Source organism: Artibeus jamaicensis, unplaced genomic scaffold (assembly GCF_021234435.1).
Source record: "Artibeus jamaicensis isolate MK-2021 breed Jamaican fruit bat unplaced genomic scaffold, CSHL_Jam_final contig_755, whole genome shotgun sequence".
Taxonomy (NCBI): Eukaryota; Metazoa; Chordata; class Mammalia; order Chiroptera; family Phyllostomidae; genus Artibeus; species Artibeus jamaicensis.
Genome location: NW_026521950.1, coordinates 2,008,965 through 2,036,642, shown reverse-complemented (window position 1 = coordinate 2,036,642; position 27,678 = coordinate 2,008,965). Strand labels below are relative to the sequence as shown.

The window sequence follows — 27,678 nt, the reverse complement described above, 5'->3', positions numbered from 1 at the left end:
GAGAGGTCACGGCCGTGATGTGGTGCAGAGGGGATTCCAGTTCAAGCACCAACTCCAAGGCCCCAACCACGCCAGCAACGCCCGAGAGAGCTGCTCCTCTGCCCACGTCCCAGCAAGCACCTGGGCGGGAGTCGCATCGGCCTGATGGCAGGTGGCACCGTCCTCGGACTGGTCACTGGGCCCAGACTCCAGGCCCAACCGTGGCTTCTCCCCTGGACAGCCTGGCCTGGGCGGTGCCTGCATTCCCTTGGAGAAGGGGCTCAGGTTGGAAGGGGGAGCATTTTATGTTTCAGAAGCTCCCACTGTTGACCTGAGTGGTAGGCAGAGCTGGTATCGCCTCCACTCCTGGCCCTGGCGCTTTTGTCCTTGTCCACTGTCCTCTTTGACCAACGGGAATGTTGGGAGGTCGCCCCTAGAGCACTCTTTCTGACAGATCTGTGGGGGAACTCCGGGACTGAGGACCCTGGAATTAGGGTCCCGGCAACCTCTGGGCCACGTCACCTGTTCAGTGTCTCCGTTTCCTTCCCTGCAGACAGGTGAAGGAGTCAGACGGAGTTCTCAGAGCCGGGTCAAAATATCCCCCAGGCTGCGTGCAGAGGGACACTGTCCCAGGAAGGGGCGCCTGACTCCAGACCCGCTGGGGGAGTCGGGGAGAGGGAAGTCAGCCCTCCTGATGGGCACGTCCCCCCCGCCCTCCAGGGCAGTCTCCACGCTGACAGTCATGTCACTGGCACAGGCACACAATGTCCGTGCGCCCACCCTCGTCCACCCTGTAAGAGGCGCTGGGCAGCAGGCATTGTCTGGGAACTGTGTGCCCAGGTGCCCGCATTGATACACGACATTTGAGACCGGCTCGCTGCTGTTTGAGGCCGGTGGGGACCCCACAGGACCACCTTCCCTGCTGCTTAACCGTTTTTTTCTCCTGGAAACGCCCTTGACCTTAGGGAGGCGCTGCCTGGTCAACAAGACTGTTTTTGTTGAAGGATGGATTACGAGTGTGAGAAGTTGGAAAGGACCCAAGCAACCCTTGTTGAATTTCATCACACGGATTCAGTGTGTAGGACGGGTGCGGCTGTTAAAAAACGACACGATGAAGATGAAGATATAAGACCTTCACGTCATGGAAAGCACGTTCGACCTGCCGCGGTGTTTGAGGCGCACACCTGCGGGCCCCAGCAGAGATAAGGGCTTCCTTCACCTTTGAGGCCAGCGGGAGTTTGAGTGTCTTCACTGTGAAAACACACAAAATCCAAATAACCTTTACACACCCACTGCCCCAGCACTTGGGGGAAAATGTTCATTGTGCTGGAAATATGTTACCCAATGAGGATGGGCAGTTAGTGTGTCCACTTGACTTTTACATGTAAACTACAAGGAAAGTAAATCCCAGTTGCTGTTTTTGACATGTATTTTATTTCAAAAATTCCAGCAGAGCAATTATCAAGTACCTTGCTCAGGAGACACCCTTGAGAATCCAAATTGCAAAACGGGGCCAGTTGGGCCCGCCGGCTCTTCCTGCGAATCCACACACCGGGCCAGCTGGACCAGCCTCCAGGTACGCAGGTACAGACCACCATGGGCAGCCCAGCATCCCCCCTCCCCGGGTGGCTTTTGTCCGTAGCCTTACAAGGCAACCCCAAATGACAAATGACTCAACTCTGCTGGTGCCCCAACCAGACCCCAGAACAGAATCCGTAAAACGTGAAATCTGTCACAATCAGCGCCCCTACGCCAGCGGCCCTTATCAGGCTTTTATTGTTTGTTGAAAAGCAAACCCAGTGTCCACGGCGTCTTTTTAAAAATCATGTAAACGTTGCAAAGTTTTTAGAGGTTATTTATAATCTCAAGAGATTTATTTTTTTAAAAATCTACTGTACTTGTTAAGACTACAAATACTCACCCGCCCCACCCCTGTGAGAAAATCGATTGTTACAAAAGGTATAAAAAATAGACGAGCCTCTCCTCTACCTCCTCCACCAGACAGCTGTGGGCGCTGGCTTTCGTACCGTGCACGAGCCCACTGCGATGTCTCGATATTCTTTTAAGGAAGGGCAAGTTCCCACATCTTTATTCCCTTTGTCACTTGGGAGGGTGGCTGCCTTGTTCACGGGGACTGTGATGCCAGCGTGGGGTGACAGTTACTTGCTGGGTCCCCGGACTCCTGAGCCGGCCTTGGGTCCCCCAGGCTGGTGGGGGAGGCGGCACCCACTTTCTGGGAGTGTGAGTGGAACCCGAGCCAGGTTTGCTCAGCCAGGGCAGCTGCAAGCTTGGGGGAGGACACCCCGTGGCCTGGAGAGGTGACAGGTGCTCCAGGACCTGTCTGTAGTGTGGGAGGGCCCAGCAGCAGGTGTGGAGAAAACACTCCTGTGCACTTCAAATTGGCCGCAGGTCCTCTCCACGGCGGCCAAGCTACCAGGCACTTTGGCCAATTAATGGCTAGGAGGTGGACCAAATGTGGTTTGAAATAACTCAACAGACACGATGGGGACAGGGGGTGACTGTCAAGCTCTTGAGGACGCCCCTCCATCATGAGGACCCTGTCAGTGTTCATCGTTCGTTCCTGCTGTCGCCAGCAGAGGGCGGTATGTGCAAAGGAGCCCTCTAGCTCTGGGGGAGAACCAGTGCTGGGTAAAAGCAGGGCGGATCCCCAGGGCAGAACCCCTCTGCTGCTGCTGGGCCATACCCACCGCCTCAGTCTAAGCATGCCCGAGGACCCTGCACCTCGAAAGCTCTGGTGTCTGTTCGGGGCCCTCGCTACCTGGTTCAATTCAGAGCCTGGCTCACACCCACCAGTCCCCTGCAGAACACAAGAAAAACACTGGCCGTGGCCCCCAGTGCCCACTGCTGCCCAGCTCAGCGTCTCCTGCACCCCGAGTGCTGCTGCCCTCACCGTTCTGGACTGAAATGTGGGTGCTGCCCCTGGGTGGACGGAGAGGCCCTCTCCAGGCCCACCTGCTATGAGAGCTGGGACCCTGTGCCGCGGAGGGGCTCACTTCCCGGGTCCCAGCGGGGACGTGGGGGCTCCAGTCCCCTCCAGAGCTAAGCCACGCGCTTCCCAATATGGTGTTCCTCCAGCTCTGCAGTGTCTCACCCACCACAGCCTGGGGTTGCAAACCCCACGCACACCTTCCAAAAGCAGCACCACCAGAGGCAGAGAACACAGGCCGACCAAGTTCCCTCCGCTTTGGTTGCATCAAAAAAAAAGAAAAAGAAAAAAGAACCGGGCTTCTGAGATATCCGCAATTCACATTGGCTTGGAAGAGAACTGCTCCCAACAGCAAGGCACAAGAAAAGGTCTCCTGGGGACGCGTTATGATGGAGGCCCTCGGGAGGCCTGCGGCAGCGACGTCACCGGGGGAGGCGAGTGGAGCGTGCGGCGTCAGGAAGGCCGAGCGCCCTCACGCGTACGTCTCCAGGAACTGCACGTGGAAGTCCCTCACCTTCTGCAGGACCATCTTCAGCTTCTCCATGGGCGGCAGGATCGTCATTCTGCCGGGAAGAGAGCAGCGTCAGCCTGTGCACCGAGTCGCTCCTGCCAAGGGGACCCACAGCCCAGCCCCAGCCCCACTGCGGGGGCCATCATGGGGATGAGGGTGGTGGAGGCCGCCATGGGGCCGTGGCTCCAGCCCCACGTGGCACCCAAGTAGCACACGTGATGGAGAACAAGGAGCCAGTGGCCGCACACAGGCCGAGAGCCCTGGGCTGTTACCCCAGAGGCTCCACCGGCCCAGCGTGGACCAGGGCCCTGAATGTCTCTGGAGCGTGTGCTGCCTATGCGTAGGAGATGCCACTCCTGCCAGACAGGCCTGCAAATCCCCACAGCGAGAGCCTCTACCCACAGCTCTCTCACCGGAGGAAGCCCCCCAGTTGCCATGGTAACGAAGTCCGCCCTCCAGTACTGCCAGTGTGACGCCCAGCCCTAAAGGCAGCTTTCTGGATGACCCTGGAATGACCTGGGGGGACCTACAAGGGGGTGCAATGGCCAGTCACTCGTGACCTCCCATGGAAAGTGCCACCCATGACCTGGACAGAGTGGAGACTGGCCTCCAGGTGCTAACTGCGCTCATGGTGCTGCTTTTTTCAAGTGTCTGCCCGAGGGACACCAGAGAAGGCGCTGTCCTGAACAGACCCGGCCCTGTGGGGAGCCCCGGGGCACAGCCCTGGCTTGCTCAGCCCCAGAGTCCACATCAGGCAGGGACAGCGGGTCCCTTTGTGTTTTGGAAGCAGGACCTTGGCAGACGGGGTTGCTGCACATGCGCCGCTGAGCCCCGGACGCTGGACGCAAGATGGTGGGGGTGAGAAGAGGCAGGGAAGTAAAGAAAACACACTGTCAGGACCATTCTACATAGTATGTGATGGAGGGAGGCAGCAGAGGGGGCCCGAGAGCCCAGGAGATGGCCCGGGCACAGGGGCCCAGTTTGGCTCTGCAGGGCAGAACAGGGTGGGGGTGGGGGAGAGTCGGGGGAGGGGTGGATTGCCCAGGGGAGGCCCGGGCTGCACACATCTCCATCCTGGAAGCCAGACAGCGCTCGGGACCAGCCCCGGTGCCCAGAGGTGGTACCTGAAGTGGTAGGTGCCTTCCTGCTGCCCGAAGCCGCTGCCAGGCACGACACAGATGCCTGTCTCCTCCAGGAGCTTCATGCAGTAGAACATGTCAGGGGCCATGTCACGGGCCTGCGGGGACAGGGTGGGACTCAGGCCTAGGACAGCTCAATGTGACGGGGCCTCCTACCCACGAAGCCACATCCCCAGTGGCAGGGGGCCCTGGGTCTGCACCCAGGGGCTGTAAGGGAGCCAGCTGTTGGGGACACTGTGGATGGTGCTTCTCACCCCTGGGTTTGCACAACCCGGGGCATCTGCTACCTGGGTTCTCAGGCCCTGACCCAGGATTCTGGTTCAGTAGCTCTCGGGGGGCGGGCAGGTTCTGAATGTTTAATGGGGTGCTGAGGGGGTTTGGCGGGGTGCTAAGGACAACTCTCAGAAATACTCAATCTTCAACGCAGGGTCTGTGGAGCTCACTGCCTGAGAAGTGGCTAGAAACACGGAACCTCAGACCTCCACAGAGTTCCTGAACCCGAATCCGAGTCTGAATGAGTCTGAGTTCCAGACCGTGGCGCCCAGGCAGAGGGCACTGGAGGGACTCTCGCTGTTTCCCCGGCCTGCGCTCCGTGTCAAAAGCAAAGAGTCCTGCCTGCACACCTGCCCAGAGGGCGCCAGCCCCAAGTGGACCCCGATCAACACCCCTCGCCCGGGGCCCACAGCGCAGCATGCAGGGCTGGGCCTGGGGGCTGCCTCCTTTACGCAGTAAGTGCCATCTGGCGGAGGGACCCCAAGTTCAGAGCCCCCAGGCAAGAAGCTGCCCTCAATGAGCCCGGAGAGAGAGCAGAGCCTGCCTGGCGCCCTGACCTGAGCTGCCTCCACAGCTTTGGGGGGGATGAAGATCCGTGGGAAGGCGTACATGGCGCCCTGCAGCGGGTTGCACTGGATCCCGGGGACTTGGTTAAACAGGGATTCTGTCAGCTTAGCCTTTCTGGCCAGGTTGCTCAGGACAGACTCCTTCTCCTGATGGGACAGAGAGCACAGGCGTCAGACCCTCCAACGAGGGAACAGCGCTGACGGGGAAGGTGAACAGGCATGTGCGTGAGCACAACCGGCCAGGGAGGAGGGCGGGACCGCTGGCCCTCCTGGGACTGCTCCCCTGGTGCTCGGGTGTGGGGTCCGCAGGCGAGGAAGAGGAGGGCTCCCATATCCACAAGCAGGCACCAGCCACATCCCCAGACCCCACCTCCTGCGGGAGCGCCCTCCCAGAGGAACCATCTGGAGAGCGGCTGGCCTTGGGATGTGGGCCACGGGCTCACCCTGATGAACTGCTCGAAGGACTCCTCCCCAGGCACCGGGGGGTTCACAACGATGTCCATGGCGGCCTGCCCGGACACGGGTGGGCACAGACGCACGGAGAGCAGCTTCACCAGCTGGCCTTTGATCTCAGGGTGCAGGTTAATCACCTCCATGTAGCCTCCCCTGTAGCCACACCTGCGGGGGGAGAGGACCTCAGCTGAGCGCAGCCCCACCAACCAGAAGCTTCCATAGCCCTGTGGCCCTCCAGCCCTCCCTGCACCTGGCACTGGGCGGCCAGGTGTGGCCGAGCTCTGGCCAGGGAGGTGAGCGGAGTGCTATGTGCAGATTCTTCTCGATCTCCTTACGAGGAGGAAGTGTGCTCTCTCTCCTTTCCTTCCCTTACTTCCCGAGATGGGGAGACACTGGGGCGGCAGCTGCCGAGCCAGAGATGCACATGACCTGCTGGGGGGCAGAGCCAGCCCCCCAAACTGCCGTTCAATGACCTCATGGGGCACAGCCTGCCCCAGATACCCCCATACCTGGGACTGGTATGTCACAGACACTCTCATCTTGTCTGAGCCCCTGTGATTTAGGGCCTCTTTGTGGTAGCAGCTGAGCCTGAACCCCAACTAGCACACCAGCCCCCACCCCAAAGTGGCACAGATTCAGGTCTGGTGACCCCCTGCACCAGGGGTGCGCGAGTCATTCAGGGGCGCCAGCCGGAGGACTCCTGCTGGAACTTTCTGCTGCCCGGAAACAGTCACCCCAAGGGGGAGCAGGGTGGACAGAGCCAAGGAGGCGAAGGGAGAAGGTGGACCCAGGACCCTGCGGACACTGTTAAGCCCTGGACTCAACTTTACTCCTGGATTCTTTACTGATATGGACGAGATACTAAAAAAGCCTTTTTGGTGGGGCCAGTCCCAGCTGAGTTTGTTACTTATGGCTAAAAGGACCCAGACTGATGCTGCGTCAAACCGTCTGCAAATAAACCGCAATGTAAGAGTTTAAAAACAAACCCTTCGGAATTAAAGCAGCTCCATCAGGGGTCCTTCCTGGGGCCCTGTCGCCTCCCCGGGGCGGCGCCTGAGGGAGCTCGGACCAGTGACTGGTCACCTGCAGCCACCCCGGGTGGGAGCCTGGCCTCCCCGTCCCCTCTTCCCCCCCCCTTCCCTCCCTGCCCTCCACCGCAGGGCGCCAGGTGGGACGACACCCCCCCATCAGATGCTCTCAGCTTCACTGGCAAAGCCCGGTGCCCCTCTAACGCCCAGGCTGGACGCGGAGAGGCAAGCGGACAGGGGCTGGCAGAGTGGACAGGTTTCCCAGCACTAACGCTGGAAGGAGGGCTTCCTGCCTGACCCTGTGCGGACGAGCGGAGGATCGAGGCCACAGGGGGCCTGGGGCCCACGTACTCGCCCATGTAGCCCTTGGAGGTGGAGTGGAAGGAGGCGAGCTCCACGTTGCCGGAGTACTCGGGCCCCATCTCGGAGAGCACCTTCTTGAAGGAGTGGAAGCTGCAGTCCGGTGAGTGGACGTTGTCCTGGTACACCTGCGGGGCGGGCAGGGCGGGGCTCAGGACTGCTTCCGGCTGGGCCAGGAGGTGCCCGGGCTGGACGCGCAGGGATGTCTCCCCACCCAGTCCTCCGACCACCGTTCTACCTCTGTGACCCGTGACGACTCGGAGGACGCCTGCCTGCCCGAGCAGCCGCTCCCCCTGAAGTGTGACTCGGTGACATTGGTGACAAGTGGTCCCCGCCCTGCCCTCCCTGATGAAGACCGAACCCTGCTGCCCCCTCGGCCCCCCAGCCCCTGCCCAGGTCGGGCCCGTTCTGTCTGTCCAGTTTCTTCATTGGCCCCCCCCCACTACATCGTGACGAAGAGCAGCTCCCACGCCTGTTTTTTCCTCTCCTGTCCACCCACTGCCCTGGAGGTGGGCCTGCCACAGCCCTTCAGAGGCCAAGGAAACCGAGGCCCTGGGGCACGGTGGGTGGGAGGGAGGGCGTGAGAGGCCCAGGTCGGATCCGCCTCCAACAGGCCAGGCAGGGTCCTCCCCGCCCCCTCTCCCCAGACCCAGAGGGGAGGCTGGCGGGCCAGGGCCTGAGGAAATCCAGGGCTCATTCTGCTGCCTCTTCTCTCCTTTAGAAATGAAGGCCCATGTGCCATCAATCATGGCCGCAGTATGGTGAGCAGGCTGTGCGTGCTCGTGTGTGTGGGTGTGAGAGAGAACAGGGTACTAAGGAACAAAGAAATAAAGCTTGTGTACTGGACGCTGGGACTGACCAGAAACCGCTCAGACGTGAGATGACGTGCAAACAGGCCTGCCAGGCCTCCCCATCCTCCCCTGCACAGCAGGAGGAGGGCATGGGCCTTGGCCCCGCAGCTGCAGTTCATTGAGACTGCCCTCCTTTCAGGACGCAGCGGGTACAGAAGCACGCTGGGAACCGGGCAGGCCCGTGTGTGGGGCCAGCGTGCCAGGAGGAGCTCGAGAGAATCTGGTCTGAGGTGTGGTTTGAGTCCTGGATCCGGCCCCACGCCTGTACGCCCGCCTTTCTTATTTTAAAGTTGAAGTGGTTTGGGCTGGATTTCTGAAATGTTAACTGAGTCCGAACCAAGTGGGGATGCTTTAGGTCACAGCCTCCCCCGTGGGCAGGCCCTCTCCTCCAACACCCAGGAAGGCCACGCCCGGGGTGGGTGGCAGCGGCGGCTCCTACCTCGTCAGCCAGGAGAAAGAGCTTCTCCTCCCATGCGAAGTGGATCACGTCCTCTATGCACTTTCTGCTCTGCACCTGGCCTGAAAAACACAGCAAAACCGGCCTGTGGGTTGTAACGCTGTTTCCATTTTCCCAAGGTCAGACCCTCACCCAGAATGACTCCGGTGCTCCCTGTGGCTGTGCCTGATGCGTGTAGTAAGTACATACATATGTGTGCACATATATTAGTCATATATATGTATACCTCTGATGCAAAGCAGTGTATAGAGTATGTTATCTTTTTGTTACAAATAGAAATACCTATATTCTTGTCTATGTAGGAATATGTCTGAAAATTATACAGCTGCATCTCGTAAGCGTGTTGGGTGACTCAGCTTGTGTTTCAACCTTGAACTATCTATGCAATAAAGCAATTCCTTTACGAAGAAACCAACTGTGTCCTGCCAAACAAGTGCCAACAGGCTTCCTGGAAAGCCAGCCTGGGATTGAGGGGGGGGAGCAGGGGCGGGGTGGCTGCCCTGGGTGCTTCGGGCAGGCTCTGCCCATCCTCCAGGCGACACTGACCTTCCGAGAGTTGACCCATGTTCAGTCATTCAGATGCCGGAGAGCAAATAAGCCCTTGCCCACTTATAAAGTTACTCTCTATAAAACCTACAGCCCCTCTACCTAAAACAGTTTAAGAAGGAACAGTTATTTCCTCCCATACAGCCAGGCAAAGACCGATGTAAACACCTGCCCCGGAAATTTCTGCCCCTCTAACAAACTGGGCCCGCAGAGAATTTCCTAAGACTTGCTCATGCAGCAAGGGGGGTGGGGCCTGGGAGCTGGTGGGGAAACTCAAATTCCCCAGCCCACCCAGCCAATCACATCGGAGTATCTGGAGGTAAGGGGGTGGGGCCTCCAGGGACTTGTCTCTTTAGGAGCTTGAGTCTGACACAGCTGCCTGCGCCCCCTCCCCAGAGATGATGGGGTGCGGCCTTTTTTAAAAAGCGCCCTTTGTGATTCTAATATACAGCCAGGAGGGAGAGGCTGGCTCCCTGTCATTTTCCACCAGCCACCTGCTCAGGATCTGCGCCCCCTCCCCCAGGAGCTGGTGCAAATGCAGCCGTGACAGCCAGCTGCCCACTGTCTCTGCTCCAGAATTCAAGTGGCACTCCCAGCGGATGGGGGCACGTTGTATGTTCCCAGCAAGCAGATGCCACGATCAGCTCCAACGTGCTTTTGGCCCTGACCCAGTTCATCTCGAGGAAGGAGAGAGGAGCCCTTGTTCTCGGCATCCAAACAGCGTCAGAGACGCCCCAGCCCACAGACCAGAACAGGCAGGACTGTGCTTTTTTTTTAAAGAAAAATATGCTAAATTAGGAGTGATTTTCTGCTTCTGGAAACAGGTTTTTTTGTTTGTTTGCTCTAAATACAGCATTTCCTTTCTCGGGCCTGCAGGTCCTCCACAAGGCTGCGTCTGAGGCTCAGGTAAATGCACACCGGCGTTTGGAAACTGGTTCAGGAACACAAGCAGGAGGCCCAGGATGAATGGGGGCACTTGTGTGCGAGAAGCCTCCAGGGGGGCTGCAAAGGCGAGAACCGGGAACAGCACCGGCCCTGGCTCACCTCCTCAGCTGAGGGGTTTTAGGTTAGCAGATCTGGACATGCACTGGGAAACCGGGAGCCAAGAGGACTTCACGTCGTTCCTTAACTCTCCAGCGCCCAGGGGTGTAGTGCACCGGCACCCCCACCCTGCTGCCCCACCCGCCCCCCCACGCCAGCGAGAAGGGGAGCGCAGACCTGTGGGGTTCCCAGGGTTGATGATACACAGCACTTTGGGGTCACAGTGGTTTTTGGCCTCCCGCAAGGCCCGCCGGAGCTCGTCGACGTTCAGGGCCCAGCAGTTGTCCTCGTCCAGGTAGTAGTTCACCTGCACGGCGCCCAGCTCCGAGATGACCGCCGAGTAGAGGGGGTACTGCGGGATGGGGATCATCACTCCCGTCCGGGACTTGCCACCCCCGGAAACCAGGATCTTCAGGATCGTCTGCAAAGAAGTCCCGTCTCACAGGGGCCCTGTCTCTCCCCAGATGCCCCTGCTGCCCACAGCCCCGTGGGACGCCCGTCCTCGTCTGCAAAAGGTCCGCTGTGAGGAATGAGCTAGATGAAGTGCTTTAAAGCCCCCAGCACGGTGCCTGGCAGAGGCAGCCCACAGACGGATGTGCTGAGGGGAGAGAGGTCAGGGTCGCCTGGAGGATGGGCAGAGCAGGCCCCCCCCCGAGGCCCCCCTGCGCCTCTCCGGCTGGACCCGCAGCGTGCGCTCTGTGGGAAGCCGAGGCTGCAGAAATGTCCAGGCCCACGAAGACGGAACGAGGCGAGGACAGGGGAAGGAGGGCAGCAGGGGCTGAGCGGCCCCCCGCCTCCCGGGCCTGTCCCCCGCCAACAGGCTGCCAGGCCTGGCCCTGGTGTGCAGTGCTGTCCCCCGTGCGGGTGAGCAGCGGACAGCAGCGAGACGCCCCAGCACGTACAGTGATGCCGTCGCTGGCTCCCGTGGTCAGGTAGATGTTGTCGGGGTCTGCGGGGACGCCGCCGTCTCTCCGGGAGATGTAGGCCGCCACGTCCTCGCGGATGCAGTTCACGCCCTGGCTGGCACTGTAAGACCCTGCAGGACAGCACACACGACAGTGAGCAGAGGCGGGGTGTCACTGCATGGTGCATGGGATTAATGGGGGGGGTCTCAGTGGGACCTGGCTCCCCCACTCTAAGCTCTGGAATTGTGGCAGACTGCTGGACCACCCACCCGGGCTTCATCACCCACCCGTCCTCCCACCCACCCACCACCCACTTATCCACCCACTATTCACCTGCTTGCTCACTCACCCACCCATCTGTTCACCCACCCAGCCAGCCTTCCACTCTCCACCCTGTATTCACCAACCACCGACGAGGTCAAGCATAGTCAAGGCCTTGGCACCCACCCCTGGGTCACCTGCCCTGCTGGGATTTATGTGTGTTCTCTGACAAGTCGTGACAGCTGGGGCTGCCGTGTTTTATCCCCGGTGCCTCCACATGGTCCCCGAACTGGAGAACGGGTGGGTTGACCCAAAATAGCCCTGAGCAAAACCAAGCACAGTCCCCGGGGCTGCCCAGCATGACTTGCTACCGTCACCCTGTGTTAACACTGTCCTCAGGTGCACTCAGGATTAGAATCTGGACACCAGTTATATTCAAAATGCAAGAGCAGGCAGAGCCAGTTTCCGGCACTGGAGGTCAGAGCAGAGGTGCCCACTTGGGGTGCGGTGTTGGGGGCGAGGCCACCTGACGGAGCCCCTCCCTGAACTCTGGCCCTTGCCCACCGGCCAGAGCCCTGCAGCCCAGGCCCTCCAGCCTTTCCCTTCCTGTTATTGAACAAACCACATGGGTCCCCCAAAGCCAGCCTTCAGTCCCTGTTGGGGAGTCTGTCCTAAAGCCAGGGCCCCATCCCTAACCGGCCTTTCACTTCCCCAGGGAATTCATCTCACACAGTTGAAGCCCGGCCACTTCCCACCATCACCTGCTGTTTCTGTGCATCTCAGCGAGGGCACCTCCTCCCCCTTGGGCCCGCCCCACAACTGAGAGGGACAGCGCTCTGGTCACAGGGCCATCAGGCGGCCACAGCCAGGAAGGTAAGCCCCGGGCTCTTGATAGAGGGACAGAGCAAAAGGGGGAGGTGACGGGCAGGATGATGACCGAGAGGCCAAGGGTGGCTTTCTCCCTGCTGAGCACGCCACAAGAACGCCTGTTCCACCTTCCAGAACATCCAGGCACAGGTCCTAAAAAAGCTCTCAGGGCAAGGGCTTCCCACTGGGCAAGGGACGCCTGGTCCCTTGTGTAAGCAACAGGCAGAGGGACGGGGCGAAAATAAACAGGAAAGCAGACAGCTGGGAAATGAGAACAAAGAGCCAAGGTCCATGGGCTGCAAACGCGTCTCAGTGTGCGGCGGGGAGAGAAGGCCATTTTCACATCTGCAGCGGCCAAGCCAGCTCCGGGGAGGCAGGCCTGGGCTCCTGACAAAGGGGACCACAGGCAGGGCCACGGGGACACGGTGCGGTACGGGGTGGGCGGCAGGGTCGGAACCACGGAAGCCACCAAAAGGTGGGCAGCGGCATGTGGCTGCGCTATCCTCCCCCCCAAAACGGACGACCAGGCCATGCAGGATAAGCCGGGACCCAAAGAGCGAAGAGAAGGGAACGATGTGGACAGAGCCACCGTGGTCCTGAGGCTGGTTGCTGGTTAACCCTTCTGCTGGCAGAGGGCTGTGCCCTGGCCACCTCTCAGGGCCACAACCCATTCCGGCTGAGCCAGGAGCCGCGCCTACTGTGTCTCCATCCTCCAAATGATGGCGTTTACCCCATCGGCTCCGCCCTGAGGAGGCTGGCAGCCAGGCAAGCAGAGGAAAGCTGTTCTGTACCCCTCGGCACGCCAGCACCCCCCACACGCCCTCACACGCACCCCACTCAGTCAGCCACCACGGCCCAGACAATACGCTCACTCCTGCCCCCCAGGGCCCGGCAGGTCGGGGCCTCACCCAGGCTGTTGCCGCCACAGGCCTGGAGGATCCGCCGGGCTCGCTTCTTAGCGTCTTCCGGGAAGCTGGGGCTGTGCAGCAGGTTTGGGTAGGTGCACAGCGCCATCACCTGGGGGTGCAGAGGTGCGGGCTGGGCTCCCGGCACCCTCCACCCCGGAGGGCCGGGAGGGACACGAGGAACCCTGGGCAGGATGGGCAGGATGAGGTGCAAAGGTGACAACCCTGAGGCCCGGGGGCACTGGGGGTGGGTGGGGAGGAGGGTCCTGGGCTCCCTGCCGCAGAAGGGGAGACAGGCAGGGTGACCTGGGCTTGGGGTAGGCTGTCGCAGGAGGGGCCGGGGACAGGAGAGGGCTGCTTCCAGGCCCCCGGCCCGACTCTGCCACACAGGCCCGAGGCCCCCACACCCACGCCCACAGAACGGGGTATGCCTGGGCGGCAGGCAGGGTTAGGCGGCCGAGGGAGTGAACCTGGGACATCGGTCTGGAGGGGCTGCCACCTCAGAGGCACCTGCCTGTGGGACTCTGGTGCCTGCTGCCTTCGAAGGGCCAGCTCACCTGTCGGAGGAAGGTGATAGGCTGCTGGCCCATGGCCTGGGCGTCCCCAATGTTGGCACGGATGACCTCGGTGAACGGTTTTTTGATACCCTGAGCAGAGAGAAGACAACTGGTTACTTCAGACACTCAGACAATGGGTGCCAGAGGCCAAGCGAGGCCCCCACAGGACACTAATAAGCAAGCCCTATTTTGAGCCTCACCAGGTGCGGGGCACGGTGCCCAGCCCGGTCCCACTTAACCTTCACACCCACCGCAGGGGAAGAATTAGTATTAACCCTGTTTCACAGATGAGGCCGTCGAGGCTTCCAAGGGCGTAGAAAATTGCCCGAGGCCACATAAAGGATAAATACTAGTGCTGGCCTGGAGACCCCGAGCTGCCCCCCAAACCGCCTCTGCTTTCCGGAGGAAAGCCCGGAAGAACTCCCCGGGCGGCCTGGGTACCGGAGGCCACTGCAGGCCCGCAGCCCAGGGCGGCCTCAGAGCACCACTGAACCAGGGGTCCTGGGGCACACGGGGCGGAGGGAGGCCAAGGTCTGCGGGAGAGGACCCCACAGCCCCTGCTCCCACCTGGGCAAATGGCCAGGTACTGCGGACACCCTCTCCCAGAAAACACCCATCAGCAGGGACTCTTGGGGCCCCTCTGGCCCGTGCACCCTTGGCTTTGCAGAATGAAAAACGTGGGCGGACTTCCATTGGTCCCCCCCACCCCCGCTTTATATAGCATCAGGGAAGAAAAGACTGGCTGAAGAGCAAAACTGAGGCCACCACCTGGGCACAGAGAAGAGATCCCAGGGTAAGGACATCACTGGTAGGTGACTAGGACACCTGGGTCCGGATGGGGGACTTCGGGACCAGGAAACACGGGCCCACCAGCCTGCTCCCTGGTGGGTCCAAAGGAGCCACTGGAAGAGCTAGAAGCGACAGGTCGGAGGGCCTCCAGTGCAGCTGGTATGAAATGGCCTGGAACCCGCCTGCAGGGCTCCGACACCCTCATTTCACAGAGGTGCGCGGGACGGAGCCTCGAGGGTCCGGGTGGAAGAAGGCAGGGGGAGGAGGAGGAGCAGCGGGGCCAGGCAGTCGCAGGGCCAAGGGGCTGGGGCGGTGTGGGGGGGGAGGGCCACCTTCCCCTCTCCCCTGCCTTCTCCCCACAGGCATCCTAAGTGCGAATTTTAACGATGGAGTCCTGTCGTTTTAACACTAGCCTTTTTCTCCATTTCTTACAGTGTGGGAGTAAAAGCAACTTCAGAAAACTTGCCCTTTTTAAGTCAGTAAAGTACACCTGAAGTATTAACCAGGGATAACAGCAGCGGCCAATTGGGTGTTCCTGATCCCGTGTCCACCCCTAAGCCCCTCCCTCGTAGAAAAGCCCCTCCTCCAGCTGCTTCTGGAGGAGGCATGGGGTAGGGGCGCTGAGGAGGGCGCCCCAGAAATGGCCCTGGACCTTCATAAACAGGGCCTGGTAAGTCTCCAAACGCTACGTTTCTGTGCAGGAAAGAGGCTTTCAATCCCCTTGTGCCCTTCTGCCGAGTTCTTCAGGCCCGGCCACTTTGCCAAGATGTCCCAGGGAACAGGGAACAGGGAGAAGCAGCCAGAGCGTCCCGAAGGCCAAAGCCGGGGTGGTGCTGCCCACTACTCGGACCAGGCCACGGGTGAGAGCAGGCCCCGTGGGAACAGGCTGCGGGGCGTGTGGCTAAGAGTTCATCCCACAGGCAGGAGCCAAGAAGGCTGGGGACACAGGCCTGACGGGGCCTCTGTGCAAAGGGGCGGGCCGGACACTCCCCTTGGCCCTGGCCTGGGCTCCTGGCGTGGACCCTCCAGCAGCGTGGCTGTATCAGCCCCCGGGCCTGGCAGCTGAGCAGAGTGACTGCCGAGGCCTGGGCCCAGGCCTTCCTTAGCAGGGAGCGCATCTGTCACAGCGAGGGCCAGGGACCGGCACACAGCTGCGGGCCCCCAGCCAGCCTACTGCTGGGGGAGGACAATGCCTGGCATGGGGCCCAGAGGTTTCTGTCCTGTGCCGTCCCCCGTGCCACTGGGCCAGTTCGGGGCCAGCTGACAGGGAGCCCTGAACGTGCCTTCCTCGGGTCTCGGTGCCACAACGGGTGAGCTGGAGGGCTCTCTAATGACAGGGGACCAGCCGGCCCCAGCAAAGGCTTCCATACAGAGGAAACTGTACCGGGCAGACTGCTGCCCTCATTGATTCACGCAGGTCTCAGCCTCGCCCCCAAGGGCCTGCCCAGTCAGCACATAGCGCCCTTGACCCCTGCCCGCATCCTCCAGCCCACCTGTCCCATCTGCCCGCACGTAGCCTGCCTGGGGCTGCCTCCCTGTGGGACACTGAGATGCATTCCTACCCGGCGGGGCTCCCTTCCCACCAAGTAGGGACCAAGTAGGGGCCAGGGAGCAGGCTGCAGGCTCTGGGGACAGGGGCTCTTGGAGTGTCAGTGGGGAGGAGGACAGGAGGGCTGTCACGGTCCTTCTCACGGGCCCGGCAGCACCACGAAGGTCTTTCCGGTCTCATCTGAACTCTATGGGAAATGGCCAATGAGATTTCACCTCCTGTGCCCAGCCCACCCAGGGTTTCCGGTCTCGGTTCTTCACTTGCAGTGGGCACCTCCGTGGCCAGGGGGTCACACATGTGACGTCAGCTGCAGTGATCAGCCCGTCCCTCCAGCTATGTTCTGCCTCAACTGCTGGTTCTTTACAAACAGAAGCAAAGCTGTTCCGCTTGGGCCAACCTCCTCCCCTCCCCCAGGAAAGCAAAAGAAGGAGGCAGACCAGCAGGTCTTTTCAAACTCTGAATTGCAGCTCCTTTTTCAGGGAGCAGTAGGATCTGAAAATTGAGGGGCTCCTCCCCTCAGAGCCGCCAGCAGGGCGAAGCAGGGCCTCCTGAGCTGTAGACGGCTGGAGAGGACGGTCCCTTTCACGCCCACTTGGCCGCCGCCCCTCCTGCAGCCCTCCTGAGCCTTCTCCACTCCTGTCACAGGAGCCAGAAGGGCAGGACTCGCCGGGCAAGCCACCCAAGGCCACCTGTCCAGCCGGTCAGCCCCTGTGTTTGCAGAGCACTTGGTGACTCGTCAGTAAAAGGCCTTGGTGCCACCAGGGACCGCCTCAGGTTCCCCGGGCCACCGCTCTCCTTTTGTAGATGAGGACATGAGACTCACGCGCCACCCTGTTCCCTACAGATACTTGCCCATCCCGTCTAGAACCAAATCGAACCCCACGCAGCAGCAGTTCAGCTTTGACTGCCGCAGTTCCTCACGGGGAAAACCAAAGCTGGCCTGAGACAAAGAAAAAAAAGGACCAGGAAAATCCCACAGTCCTCAGAAGGGCACCAGCGAGGCCAGCACAGTGGAGCCACTGTCTCCTGAATGGGAGGGTGTGGGGAGGCTGTGCCGGTTCGGCCAGACCTCACTCCCTGGCGCCTACCGCCAGGCGGCAGGGACCCCACACGGGGAAAGAGCGAAAGGAAGGGAGAGTGCCCGGCTGGTAGGCGCACAGAAAGGTCGCCTCCACTCACTCTGCAGCGGGACGTGGGGCGTGGGGCCTCTGTCCCAGAAACCAGAGGGTGTTTCCGGCTCATGTAATAGAAAAACTTGTTTACCTGCAATCACCCGGCCATGCCCTGCTAGGAATCCTTCCTGGATTCCACACTTTCACAGCCAAACTTGGCACCTTAAATCCTGAGCCCAGCACATGTCACTGGTTTGATTCCCAGTCAGAGCACATGCTGGGGCTGTGGGTCGGAACCCCAGCTGGGGTGCCTAGGGAAGGCAACTGATCCATAGTTCTCTCCCTCCCTCCCTCCCTTCCCTTGTCTCCAAAATATTTTTTTTTTTAATTTAAAGAGTACAAATGAAAAAGCCCACCGATCCTTAAAGGACTGGAGGGAGGAGAGAGCTGTCTGCTCCTGTCCTAACCAACCTCAGGCTGCACTGAGCACACAACCACGTTGCTATTTAGCAAAAGGTAGAGAGAAACCCTGAACCTCAGCCGGCTCTGGCTCCTGAGAAATCACCCCAGCCTTGTCTTAACAGGGAGTTTGCTGGCCTGCGCTCCCCGCCCAGCCCTCTCCTGGCCAGGAAAGGAGAGAAACCGAGCCAGCCGTGGGCGCCAAGCGTTAAACTTAGCCCTGCAAGGAGTCAGAGGGAGACGCGGACCCTGACCTGTCCAGCTCAGCGTTCTGAGTTGGCAGGACTGGGTGTCCTCAGAAGATGTCAGCAGCCGCAAGCTTAACAAACCCTCAGAGTCCCCACAGGAAGGGGGACCAAGTGCCATGTCCCCATCACAGCTTCCTGCCACACATTCTGGGACACTAAGTGACCACCTCCCCGGAGGTCCAGTTTTGGTACCTGTGAGACCAAGATCAAGGGCCCTCCCCACCGCCATTCTGAGTCAGATCTGCCTTGAGCAAGATTGTTCCACTATCTTACAGTCTCTTCAGCTCCTACCCATCCCAGGTGTGCTTCCGACATTCCCCTCGTGATGTCACCTGCAGAAGTCAGCCCAGGTTAGAAGTCCCACAGGGACCCCTGCGACACCCACGCCAGCTGCTCGGAGGCAGAAATCCCTCCTGGGTGTGCAGTCCCTTCACACGCAGCTATGAACTCAAGCCAAGAGCCCAGCCAGCTGGCCCCCAAGACCAAGAAGTCCCTACCGTGGTCGGAAGGGCCCGAGTCTCCGACTACCCAACTACTCACAGAGGGGTGGCTGTGTGTGCAGACAGAGAACGAAGTGTGGCCGGAGACCAAGGTTCCAGAGGGAGCCTAAAATAAGGAACTAGGCAGGGCCTTCCTGGCCCTGCTCTCATTCGGGACTCATTACTGCTACCCCAAAAGGTCTTGGACACAGAGAGAAAAGGTTTGGGGCACAAGCCCCTTCCTCCCTTGTGATCACCTTCCCACCACTACCAGCCCCCACCCCCAGCCCTTCGCCCCTCTATGTTACTTCCTTCAAAGGACTTACTCACTTTCTGAAATTCTGCTGATCTCTTCACTGCTCCTTGCTGTCTCTCTGCCCTTCCCCCACCCGCGTCCCCCAAGGACCCGGGGTCCAAGCGGGGAAGAAACATGCACTGCCCACCGGACATGCAGGGCCAGGCGCTGCCGCCGCCCAACAAGCGAACCGCATCGGAGGGTCTTACTCTGTGCCGAGCGCCGGGCACTGGTGGGTGAAGGGGTCAGGGGAAGGAAGGCATTGTGTTGTTCAACTCAAGCCTGGCCGACTGCAGGAGCCGTGTGGGCTGGGAAGTCCAGCGCGCGGACCCCAGCAGCGTCCCCCGGTCCCGCGGCCCGGGCGCCCTCACTCACCCGCTGCAGTTCCAGCTCGATCTCGCCGGCCTTGAGCACGATGGGTCCCCGCACAGCATACTCCACCGCCTTCACCTGCGGGTTCATGGACTCGAGCGTCAGGATGCGCTCGCGCCGGCTCCGCTCGGGCCTCACTTTCAGCACGGCCGGGGCCTCGGCGGCCGCGCTGCTCTGACAACGGCCCCAGGGACCAGGGGTCCGGGGGCAGCAGCCCCGCCGGACCAATGCTGCCGCTCGCTGCATCGCGCACCCGCTCTAAGAAACCTTGGCATAAATGAGAGAGAGAAACACGTCGTGCACAGTCTAAGCTGGGCACCCGTCCGCCTGCCCCCAAGCCCAGCCAAGGGCTCCTGAAGCAATGGGGGCCAGCCTGGCTCCTCGGCTGGGTGCCGCGGTCGGACCCTCCACCGCGCCCCTGAGGAGCCCAAGCGCTGCAATCGGGTATCGCAGAGGCTGTGCCCCATGCTTGCATGCAACGTGCCTGTCGCCGCCTGGACACCTCCCGCGGGTCCGGCTAGCGCGCACGCCAGGATCCGCTCTCCGGCTCCAGCGCCCGCACTCGCAACACAGAGCCCAGCACCAGCACCAGCACCAAGGGGTCCACTGCGCTCGCACACCCACCGCCGTTGAGTCCGCCTCGGACTGCCCGCTGGCCCCTGGGTTTCGTAGTTCCCCAGTACGTTTGTAGAGCAGGTGCGGGGGCTGGCCGAACTACAAGTCCCATAGTGCCCCGCGCTGGCCTGATCAGGGGGCCGGGCCGGAGGCGGGAACCGGAGTGGGGCTTTGCGTGGGGCTGAGCCCGCTTTGTCCCGGTAGAGGCGGGAGCGGCGTTCTGCCTCAGCACTGCGGGGGTCGGGCGGGGGCCTGTCGTCTCAGTCTTAAGCGAATTCAGAGCTCTTTGCAGGTTCTCCCTGGAGGCGCGTTCCTCCCTGGCCCCCCACACCTGCAGGAAGGCCAGCTGAGAGATGGTGCAGTCCTCCCCCGGAGTTTCATCATCCAGGTGGCAGCGGCCGCTCAGCGGGGGCTGGTAGGAAGCGGACGCTAGGAGTTTGGGACTTGACCGCCACTCTCATCCCTTCTGAACGCGGGGTTCCTTGTTGGCAAAACGGAGATCTGCCCACACCTGTAAGGGCAGCGGAGAGGATAGGAGGCCCAGCACCTGGCCTAGCGCGCGCCCAGGCTTCCCCTGACCCGCTCCCTCCATCGAGGCTTTCCCCCACCTCCGTGACCTCTTCTTATTTCCCTCCAAGCCTCTGAAATTATATCGTTCAGATACTTTTTACTGGGTTATGGTCTACCTCCACAGAAGTTCCGTGGGGCGGGGCGGGGGGTATGGGTATCGTGTTTTTTGTCCGTGGTATTCCCGGCACCTCCAAGGGTTTCCACCACATGGCCAAGCCCTGCAGTCAGTGTTTGCTGAAGAATGAATGCCAAGCACGGGGTAGCTCTTGTTCTTGGCAAAAGTCTCTCCAGGTAAAGGCTTCCTGGCTTACCCAGAGCCGGCGCAGAGCAAGACAAGCAGTGGGATTGCGTAAGTGACCTTTAAGGCCCCTCCCCATCTCCCAGTTCCTTCCCAGGCCCTGCCTCAGTGGTCAGGTGACTCAACCCCCGGGGAGCTTAGCTTTTCTAAGGGCTCTACTGCCTTCAATGTCCTGTTCTCACCCGTCCCGCTTTCCCCTCCAAAACACACTTAACCTTGACCTGCAGATGACGGAAGCTCAACCCCTCACTCCTCACCCAGAGGTCAGTGCACATCCTGCTGCTCCCCGACCCCCACCGAATCAGAAGGGCTGTGGGGGAGCCTGGAGGCAGGGCAGGCTTCGACGGGCGAGCACACGCTTATTTGCACAAGCGGGAAAACCAATGCCCAGCACCCAGCCTGTCTACACAGGCTCCCACGTCATCCCCCGAGAAAACAAGTTTGTGTCCCAATCAGGTCCTTTGCCAGCCTGTCATGATTGCAGGAGAAAGCTCCCTGGCTTTCTTGCGAAACACACCTTATGGTTTGCAAAACACTTCCTTGCCCCTCACGCCGTTGCACCTGACAGCCACCAAGGAGGAAGACAAGGCAGGCATTCTCCCCGTCTCACAGAGGAGGCTCTGAGAGGGTTCTCCACATGTTCAGGCCACACAGTAAAGAAGGAAGCAGGCACCGTGATCCCCAGCCCAGGGCTGCAGGCCCCACACACGGGGACCTGGCTTATGTCACCCTCTGGGTTTGGAAATTCGAGTTGCTCCTTGTCATGCCCTGAGCCCTTAAAGGGCTTTTGCTGATGGGTGGTGGTAGTGGAGTGACCTTTGTCACTTTTTTGCCCTTTAGAACAGGGAAGGGTGGAGCAGGAGTGGGCTCCTAGGATAGTGAAGATGACACCTGACCCAAGCGATCAGGAATGCCTTCCCTGTGAGCTGATGGAGACCTTCACCTGCACAAGCCCCTGACACTGCAGGCGGTTAGAAGGGTCAGGAGATGCGGCACGAGTCTGGACTACTTCACCAGTGTTCACTGGGCTAAGCTCTGGGCCTGTGGTGAGTCATGCAAACGGTCCCCAAGCAGAATGTCCAGTTTCTTAGGGACAACGTGATCAGTTACCTAATTTTATATGCAAACACGTGATTACAAACTGAGAGCTGCTGGGAGAAAAAGGATGGAGTTCTGCAGATTAGAACCCAGAAGTCTGAGCGGAGGTGTCTCTTAGAAAGTGGCCCACGAGCTGCCCCAAAGCCTGGCAGGGTGATATGGGACAGCGGTGCCATCGGGGCATGGTGCCTCTGACCTGTCAAGAAGAACTTGCCCCCAGCTGAGGGGGCTCAGTTGGCAGCTGTCCCCTGCCTGTCAGTGCCATTGGAGTGGCCTTGCCTGCACAGAGCCGCCTTGCCTGAAGTCGTCATCTCTGTGACTGACTCTGCTCAGTGGCTGAGCAAGGCCCAGGACACTGGTGGGGCAGCGTCTGGCCCAGAGCTTCCCAGAAGGCGGGCTAGTCTCTGGCAGGCTTGCATCTCGGTTTTTCTCCTCCTGCCCCATCCTGCTCTCTCCCACCTCCTCTTACAGGACCTGCACCCCACTCCCTCTATCCCTCCCAGGCCAGGGACTCCCGAAGGCCTGGAGGTCCGCGGCATTCCAGGAAGGCTTTGGTGATGTGGGGGCGGACGGAGTGGGGGAGGACAGCCCTGGGAGCCGGATGAGAAGGGAGCCGGCTTTGGACACGCAGGCCAGGTGCTGAAGGTAAGAATTTCGGTCTTCATCCTAAAAGACATAGAAGCCTCTGGAAGGCTTAAAATCAGGGAATGACAAGATCATATTTACATTTCAAGTTCTGCTGCCCAGAGGGCAGGTTGGAGGGTGTGGTGGAGGGTGCAGGGCCAAGAACTGTGGCGCCAACAAGGTCAAGTGTAGGCCTGGCTTGGGGTGTGGGCTCTTGTGAGCATAAACTCAGGGTTAGAAGGGGCTGGTTAGAAACAAGAGAAGATCCTATCACTCAGGAAATTCCAAGGGTTTTATGACCTCTGTGTCAGGAACCGGGACAAAGACCAAACAGGTTTTTTTAATGACATCACAGTAGCATAGGGCCACTCCTGCTTTTAAAAGTCATTCAGTGACACAGAGAAGATGTGCGTTCTGCCACCTGTCTCCCCACTACTGATCGGGGGATTCCGTTCATTCGCACTGAAATGAGTTTCTGATGGAAAGGGGCACCCTACTGCCAGGCTTGTTTTCTGCAGGTCTCAGCAGCTTGTCTGCCCCTCATTTCCCCCATTTTTGCTGTGCTTTGTGTAAGTTAGTTTTTCATAGCGAGGTGGTCTGAGTCCCTTCTCCTTTAGATCGGTTTGGATTCTATCGACAGCAACTCTCGGGGCTATGGCACCATCAGCGCAGCCCCAGGCTGCACCTCGGGCTGCTGTCTCTGGGGTTCCGGCGGGGACCACGTGTAACAACTGGATGTTACAGCCATCTATTCTTTCTTCTTTACTTTAAAATTTGGTTGGCCTTCTGCTTCTCGTAAGGAAATGCCTGCGGTGAACATTCAGTCTTGTTTTCTCTCTGGTTTCATTTCACTTCTGAACTCACTTTAATTTGTTCCTAATCTTTTCTGCCCATTTGTCAATCAATGGCCATGTTTTCTGAGTTCTAATTGATGTTCATCTTGGCTACCTTGTGATCTTTCGAAGTGTCCTTTAACTAGTTTTGAAATACCAGTTTAGCCCTGGCTGGCGTGGCTCAGTGGATTGAGTGCCAGCCTGCAAATGGAAAGGTCACCAGTTTGATTCCCGGTCAGGGCACACGCCTAGGCTGTGGGCCAGGTCACCAGTTGGGGGCTTGAGAGAGGCGACCCATCGATGTACCTCTCACACATCCATGTTTCTCTCCCTCTTCTCCCTCACGTCCCCTCTCTCTAACACTGTTCGTCTGGTTTGTGGTCGATGAGTCTCAAGCCTGTGGCGCCCAGATGGCTTCGGGCCCTGTCAGTCTCATCGGAGACCCTGTTCTCTCCGGTGCTAGAGCGGACGAGACCCCGGCACTGCCACGGCTTGGCTCAGATCAGCCCGCTCTGCCCTCCCGCCCGGCCGGCCCATCGGACCCCCGGACTCAGCCCTCTGCTGTCTCCTGCTCTAATGTGTCTGCCCTGCATACCCCACCTCGGTCCTGGTGCTTGTCACGCTCTCCTGCCGCGGAATCTGGGGGTGATGCCTTATCATCCGGCCTCGTTACAGACGTTGTGCGTAGTTTCTGGTTTTACCATCTAGATGGGGGGGTTGTCAAACTCATTTTTACTGGGGGCCACAGCAGCCTCGTGGTTGCCTTCAAAGGGCGGAATGTGATTTCAGTAAATGTAACTGCTCCTTAACAGGTAAGCGAGAGCTCAGTGCTGCCGCCGGGTAGAAACAAGGTACCTGGCTGGATAAAACCAGGTGGAGGGGTGGGTTTGGCCCTGGGGGGTCTTGTGTTTGCCACCTGTGATCGGGTCGCTGTGTCTGGGTTTGTCTGTCTGCTATTACGAGGAGAGGAGGACTCAGGAGCACAGAGAAGCCACGCGACTTCTGTGCCTTGCCAGAGCTGTCGGGGGGAGGGAAGGAGAGCCGGGTGAGCTCAGGAAGTGAATCCGCCCCCAAGGCCCTGGGCCGCAGAGCTGTTCCCCAGGAAGCCAGCTGCCCCATTTCTGAGTTCCCTCCGAAGAAGCTGCCGCCCCACAGGTGCGCACTTTCAGTGAGCGGGTCACAGAGCGACTCAGTGGAGGGAGCCCACTGCTTTTCAGGGAAGGATGCGGACACTCCTCCGAGATGACGCAGTCCTCGCGTGACTTGTCATGGACCCCTAACTTCTTTAAAGTGAATGTTTCCTAGTGGGAATGATGTCCAAGCGTGTTCCTTTGTGGGAGATTAACACAGAGATCAGACGAAAGCCCTCGGAGGCTGCCCGGGTGTCCAGGGGGTTTTGCTGCCTGGATGACTTTGCCCCCTGGATGACTTTGCTACCTGTGGCTCGGCTGTGCCCTTTTCCCTGCTGAGGGAGCAAGTCAGGTCACTTCCGCATTAACCAGAGTTCAACGTCATTACGAGAGTGAGGCCACTGATAGCCATTTGGCAGCCGACTGGGTGGCTCTTGTCCTCCATCGCAAGGTACCGATGTGTACAGCTGGAGAACTGTTGGAAATTTTGAAGGATTGCATTTACTTATTTTTAGATAAGTAAAACAAGCCCCCTGTTCCCTCCAAGCACTGCTGGCCAAGGGACTTTCTGGCTCTGCTTTCATAAGGTTTATTGAGATTGTTTTTTAGTCAGGACGCATTGTGACTCAGGTCACAGAAAATCCGACTCATGTTGGCTTTTAAAAGAGGTGCATTGGCTCAGGGCACCAGACAGCATGGGGCTATTTGGCATTTGGCACCTTGCGGGTCGGCTAGATTCAGGGCTCAGGTCCGCTGGTGGCAGTGTGCCTGGGGCCCCGTCCCCAGGGGCTGGTTTGTGCTATGTGGCAGGCGCCCCAGAGTCCTGCCCCAAGGGTCGCTGCCTTTGTTCTGCTGTCTCTGTTTGGGACTCCCCTCAGTGGTCTCCCTTCACCTCCTTCCATCACCGAAACCAGGAGAGAACAGAGGACCTCTCTGTCCCTGAAGCCACAGGAAAAGCCCCTGCGTGACTCCCGGCTCTGACTGGGTCACAGGCCCAGTCCTGGGCCAGTCATTGGGGTTGGGAGACACTGGTGTGCCGAAGGACTCATCAAGGTTAGCTGTGTCCTCAGAACCTCTAGAAGGAAGAGCGAAGGAAGAGGGCGTCGGGCCGGGTTCACAGAGCACTGCCGTGATGAGGGATCGCCCAGCCTGGCGTCCCTGGTGCCCCTCTTGTGAGGCAGCGCAGTTCAGAGCCCCATGACCTTGGTTCTGATATTCTCTTTACTAGTTACGGGCTGTGTGACCCTGGGTGAGTTACCAAACCTCTCTGGGCCTCAGCTTCCTCATCCTTTCCATAAGGCGGTTGTGACCTAAACTTAGGTGGGTGCGCTCGAAAGACAGTGACCGGTATGGCACAGGGTCTGGATGAGCCCCTGTCCTACTCAAGGTGTGGGTCCGAGGGGAGTCCAGGGGAGCTGCTCCGCAGGACCATGTTGAGTGCAGGGCTCATGTGCTCAGGCCGGGGACGCGCAGTGACTTGGAGTGACCCGGGGTTCCTCGGCTCAGCAGCTCATCCATTATCCTGTGGAACGAGAGAGCTTCCAGGTGTGAAGGGGGGGCTGGGGGGTCCCCTTGAGGATCCCTGGGCTGAAGATCACCGCTGCTGGGTGTGACGGAGGCCCCACCCATCACTGGGACATGTGATTCACAGCCTCATCCTGGAACTGGACGCTGCGATTCAGAACTTGCTGCCAGGCCATGATGCAACCCCTGGATTTATGGATGAAGCATTTGTAGCTCCCTCTCTGCAGCCACGCCACCCGGGGCCCGGGGGCGATGAGAGGGGAGGACAGGGCCCCGGTGGGGCTCCAGGGACAGCGCTGCCTCCGTGAACCCCAGGTCTCAGACGTGGTCATTAACCGAACCTGTGATGTGGGAAGCTTTGGAAAACCTTTGCTCACCCAAAACCCCAGGTGCCCTGGGAGAGTGATAAGGCCGTCTGGGAAAAGCAAACAGCAGGATAGTCACAAGGACTGGGGCTAGCACCCCAGCCGATAGAACCAATTTTCACATTTAGCCTTTGTACTCTGCTTCTGCCCCGTAGATAGAACTAATTACCACATTCCACATTCCGCTTCTGTGTCTCGCTTTGCTACATAGACGGGAAGACCCATAGGCTATATAAACCCCAAGAATCCTTTGTTACGGGCTCAGAATTTGGAGACTGACTATTTTGGGCCCGTGCACGTTAATAAACCTCGTACTCCAGAATCCTTGGGTGTCTGGTTGCTTCGTTTTCCTATAACACCTGGAAAACAAGGGAGGCTTGTGTGCCAGGCCTTCTTTTCAAATCTCCCCGAGTGCTGAATTCTCCGCCGGACTTCCCTCCGTCCGCAGCCTCCCCCACGCTTGCTCAGGAACAGTCTTGCAGTGGGGCTCATCACATTCTGCACAGACAGGGCGACACAAATCTCCCCCCACTTTCAAGTCCTGCCTTTTGCCCTTCCTCTCCTTTGTGGGCCCTTGGGAGTCTGCTTGGGTTCTCAATGAGCCAGGTCCCTGGCTGGCTTTCTTCCCTGTTTTAAGAAAAATCTGTGGATTGCAGTGACTTTCACCCAGGCATTTGCATGTTTATTGAGGGCCCACTGTGGGGTGGCCGCCCTGTCCAGTGCTCACAATCTGACAGCCACTCCCTGTCCCTGTATGCTCGTGTTTTGTCCCCCAAAGTCTACTTTGACACCACCCCTTTCCTTCTCTTTCTTTCCTTTAAAGAAAGGCATTGGCTTGACTAAAAGACCTGGCTCCTCTACAGCGACCCCCTGTTGGAGACGGTGGATGCTGAGACAGGGTAGCCAGCAGGTCCCCGCAGAATACACCAGGCTGCTGCCACTTCCTGGCTTTCCAGGTTGCTCCTGAGGGCCGTCTCCTCCCCCACCCCTCCTCCTCCCCTTCCCCCTCCTCCCCTCCTCCTTCCCCTCCCCCTTCTCCCCTCCTCCTTCCCCTCCCCCTTCTCCCCTCCTCCTTGTCCCCCTCCTCCTTCCCCTCCTCCTTCTCCCCCCTCCTTGTCCCCCTCCTCTTGTTCTTCCCCTCCTCCCCTCCTCCCTCACCGTGGTTCTGCCTCCTCCTGTTTTTGAGGTTCAGCCAGCCTCTCGACCTCAGGGAGAATTTCCCGGGCCTCTGACTCCGTGTTCCTCCCCCAGACTTCCCCGAGCCCACTGTTCTTGGGACAAGATGTGCAGTTGGATGTCAGATGGTGGCTATTGAGTCCTAGGACCCACCTGCCTCCCTCCTTGGGACAGAAGCCAGGCAGGGCCGAGTGGGACTGGGCTTCTCGCCCCAGGGTCCGACTGAGCGGTGGCAAAGGCATGAGTGAGCACAGGTTTACCAAGCACCTCCCGTGTGCCCGTCACTGTCCTGGGCTCCAGGGACACCAAAATCTTGCGTCTTTGAAGATTATCTTCTAGAGCAGCGATTTTCAACCTTTCTTATCTCAGGCACACATAAACTAATCACTAAAATTCTGCAGCACGCCGAAAGATACATTTTTGCCAATTTGACAAAAATATATATAGGTATAATTTTGATTCATTCACACCAGACGGCTATTGTTGCATTGGCTGT

General features: G+C 59.5%; 1 protein-coding gene across 1 annotated transcript; it reads right to left on the bottom strand.

Annotated features, from left to right (window-relative positions):
- Nucleotides 1-1,396: 1,396 nt before the first annotated feature.
- Nucleotides 1,397-19,546, bottom strand: GPT2 (glutamic--pyruvic transaminase 2). The gene is made up of 12 exons (XM_037144908.2): nt 19,434-19,546; nt 18,953-19,216; nt 13,647-13,736; nt 13,093-13,201; nt 11,054-11,187; nt 10,329-10,572; nt 8,547-8,626; nt 7,248-7,384; nt 5,859-6,033; nt 5,407-5,562; nt 4,562-4,674; nt 1,397-3,489 (listed from the first exon to the last, which is right to left on the bottom strand). The coding sequence occupies exons 2-12, from the start codon at nt 19,193-19,195 to the stop codon at nt 3,399-3,401; spliced, it is 1,572 nt and encodes a 523-aa protein (XP_037000803.1). The 5' UTR covers nt 19,196-19,216; nt 19,434-19,546; the 3' UTR covers nt 1,397-3,398.
- Nucleotides 19,547-27,678: the final 8,132 nt, after the last annotated feature.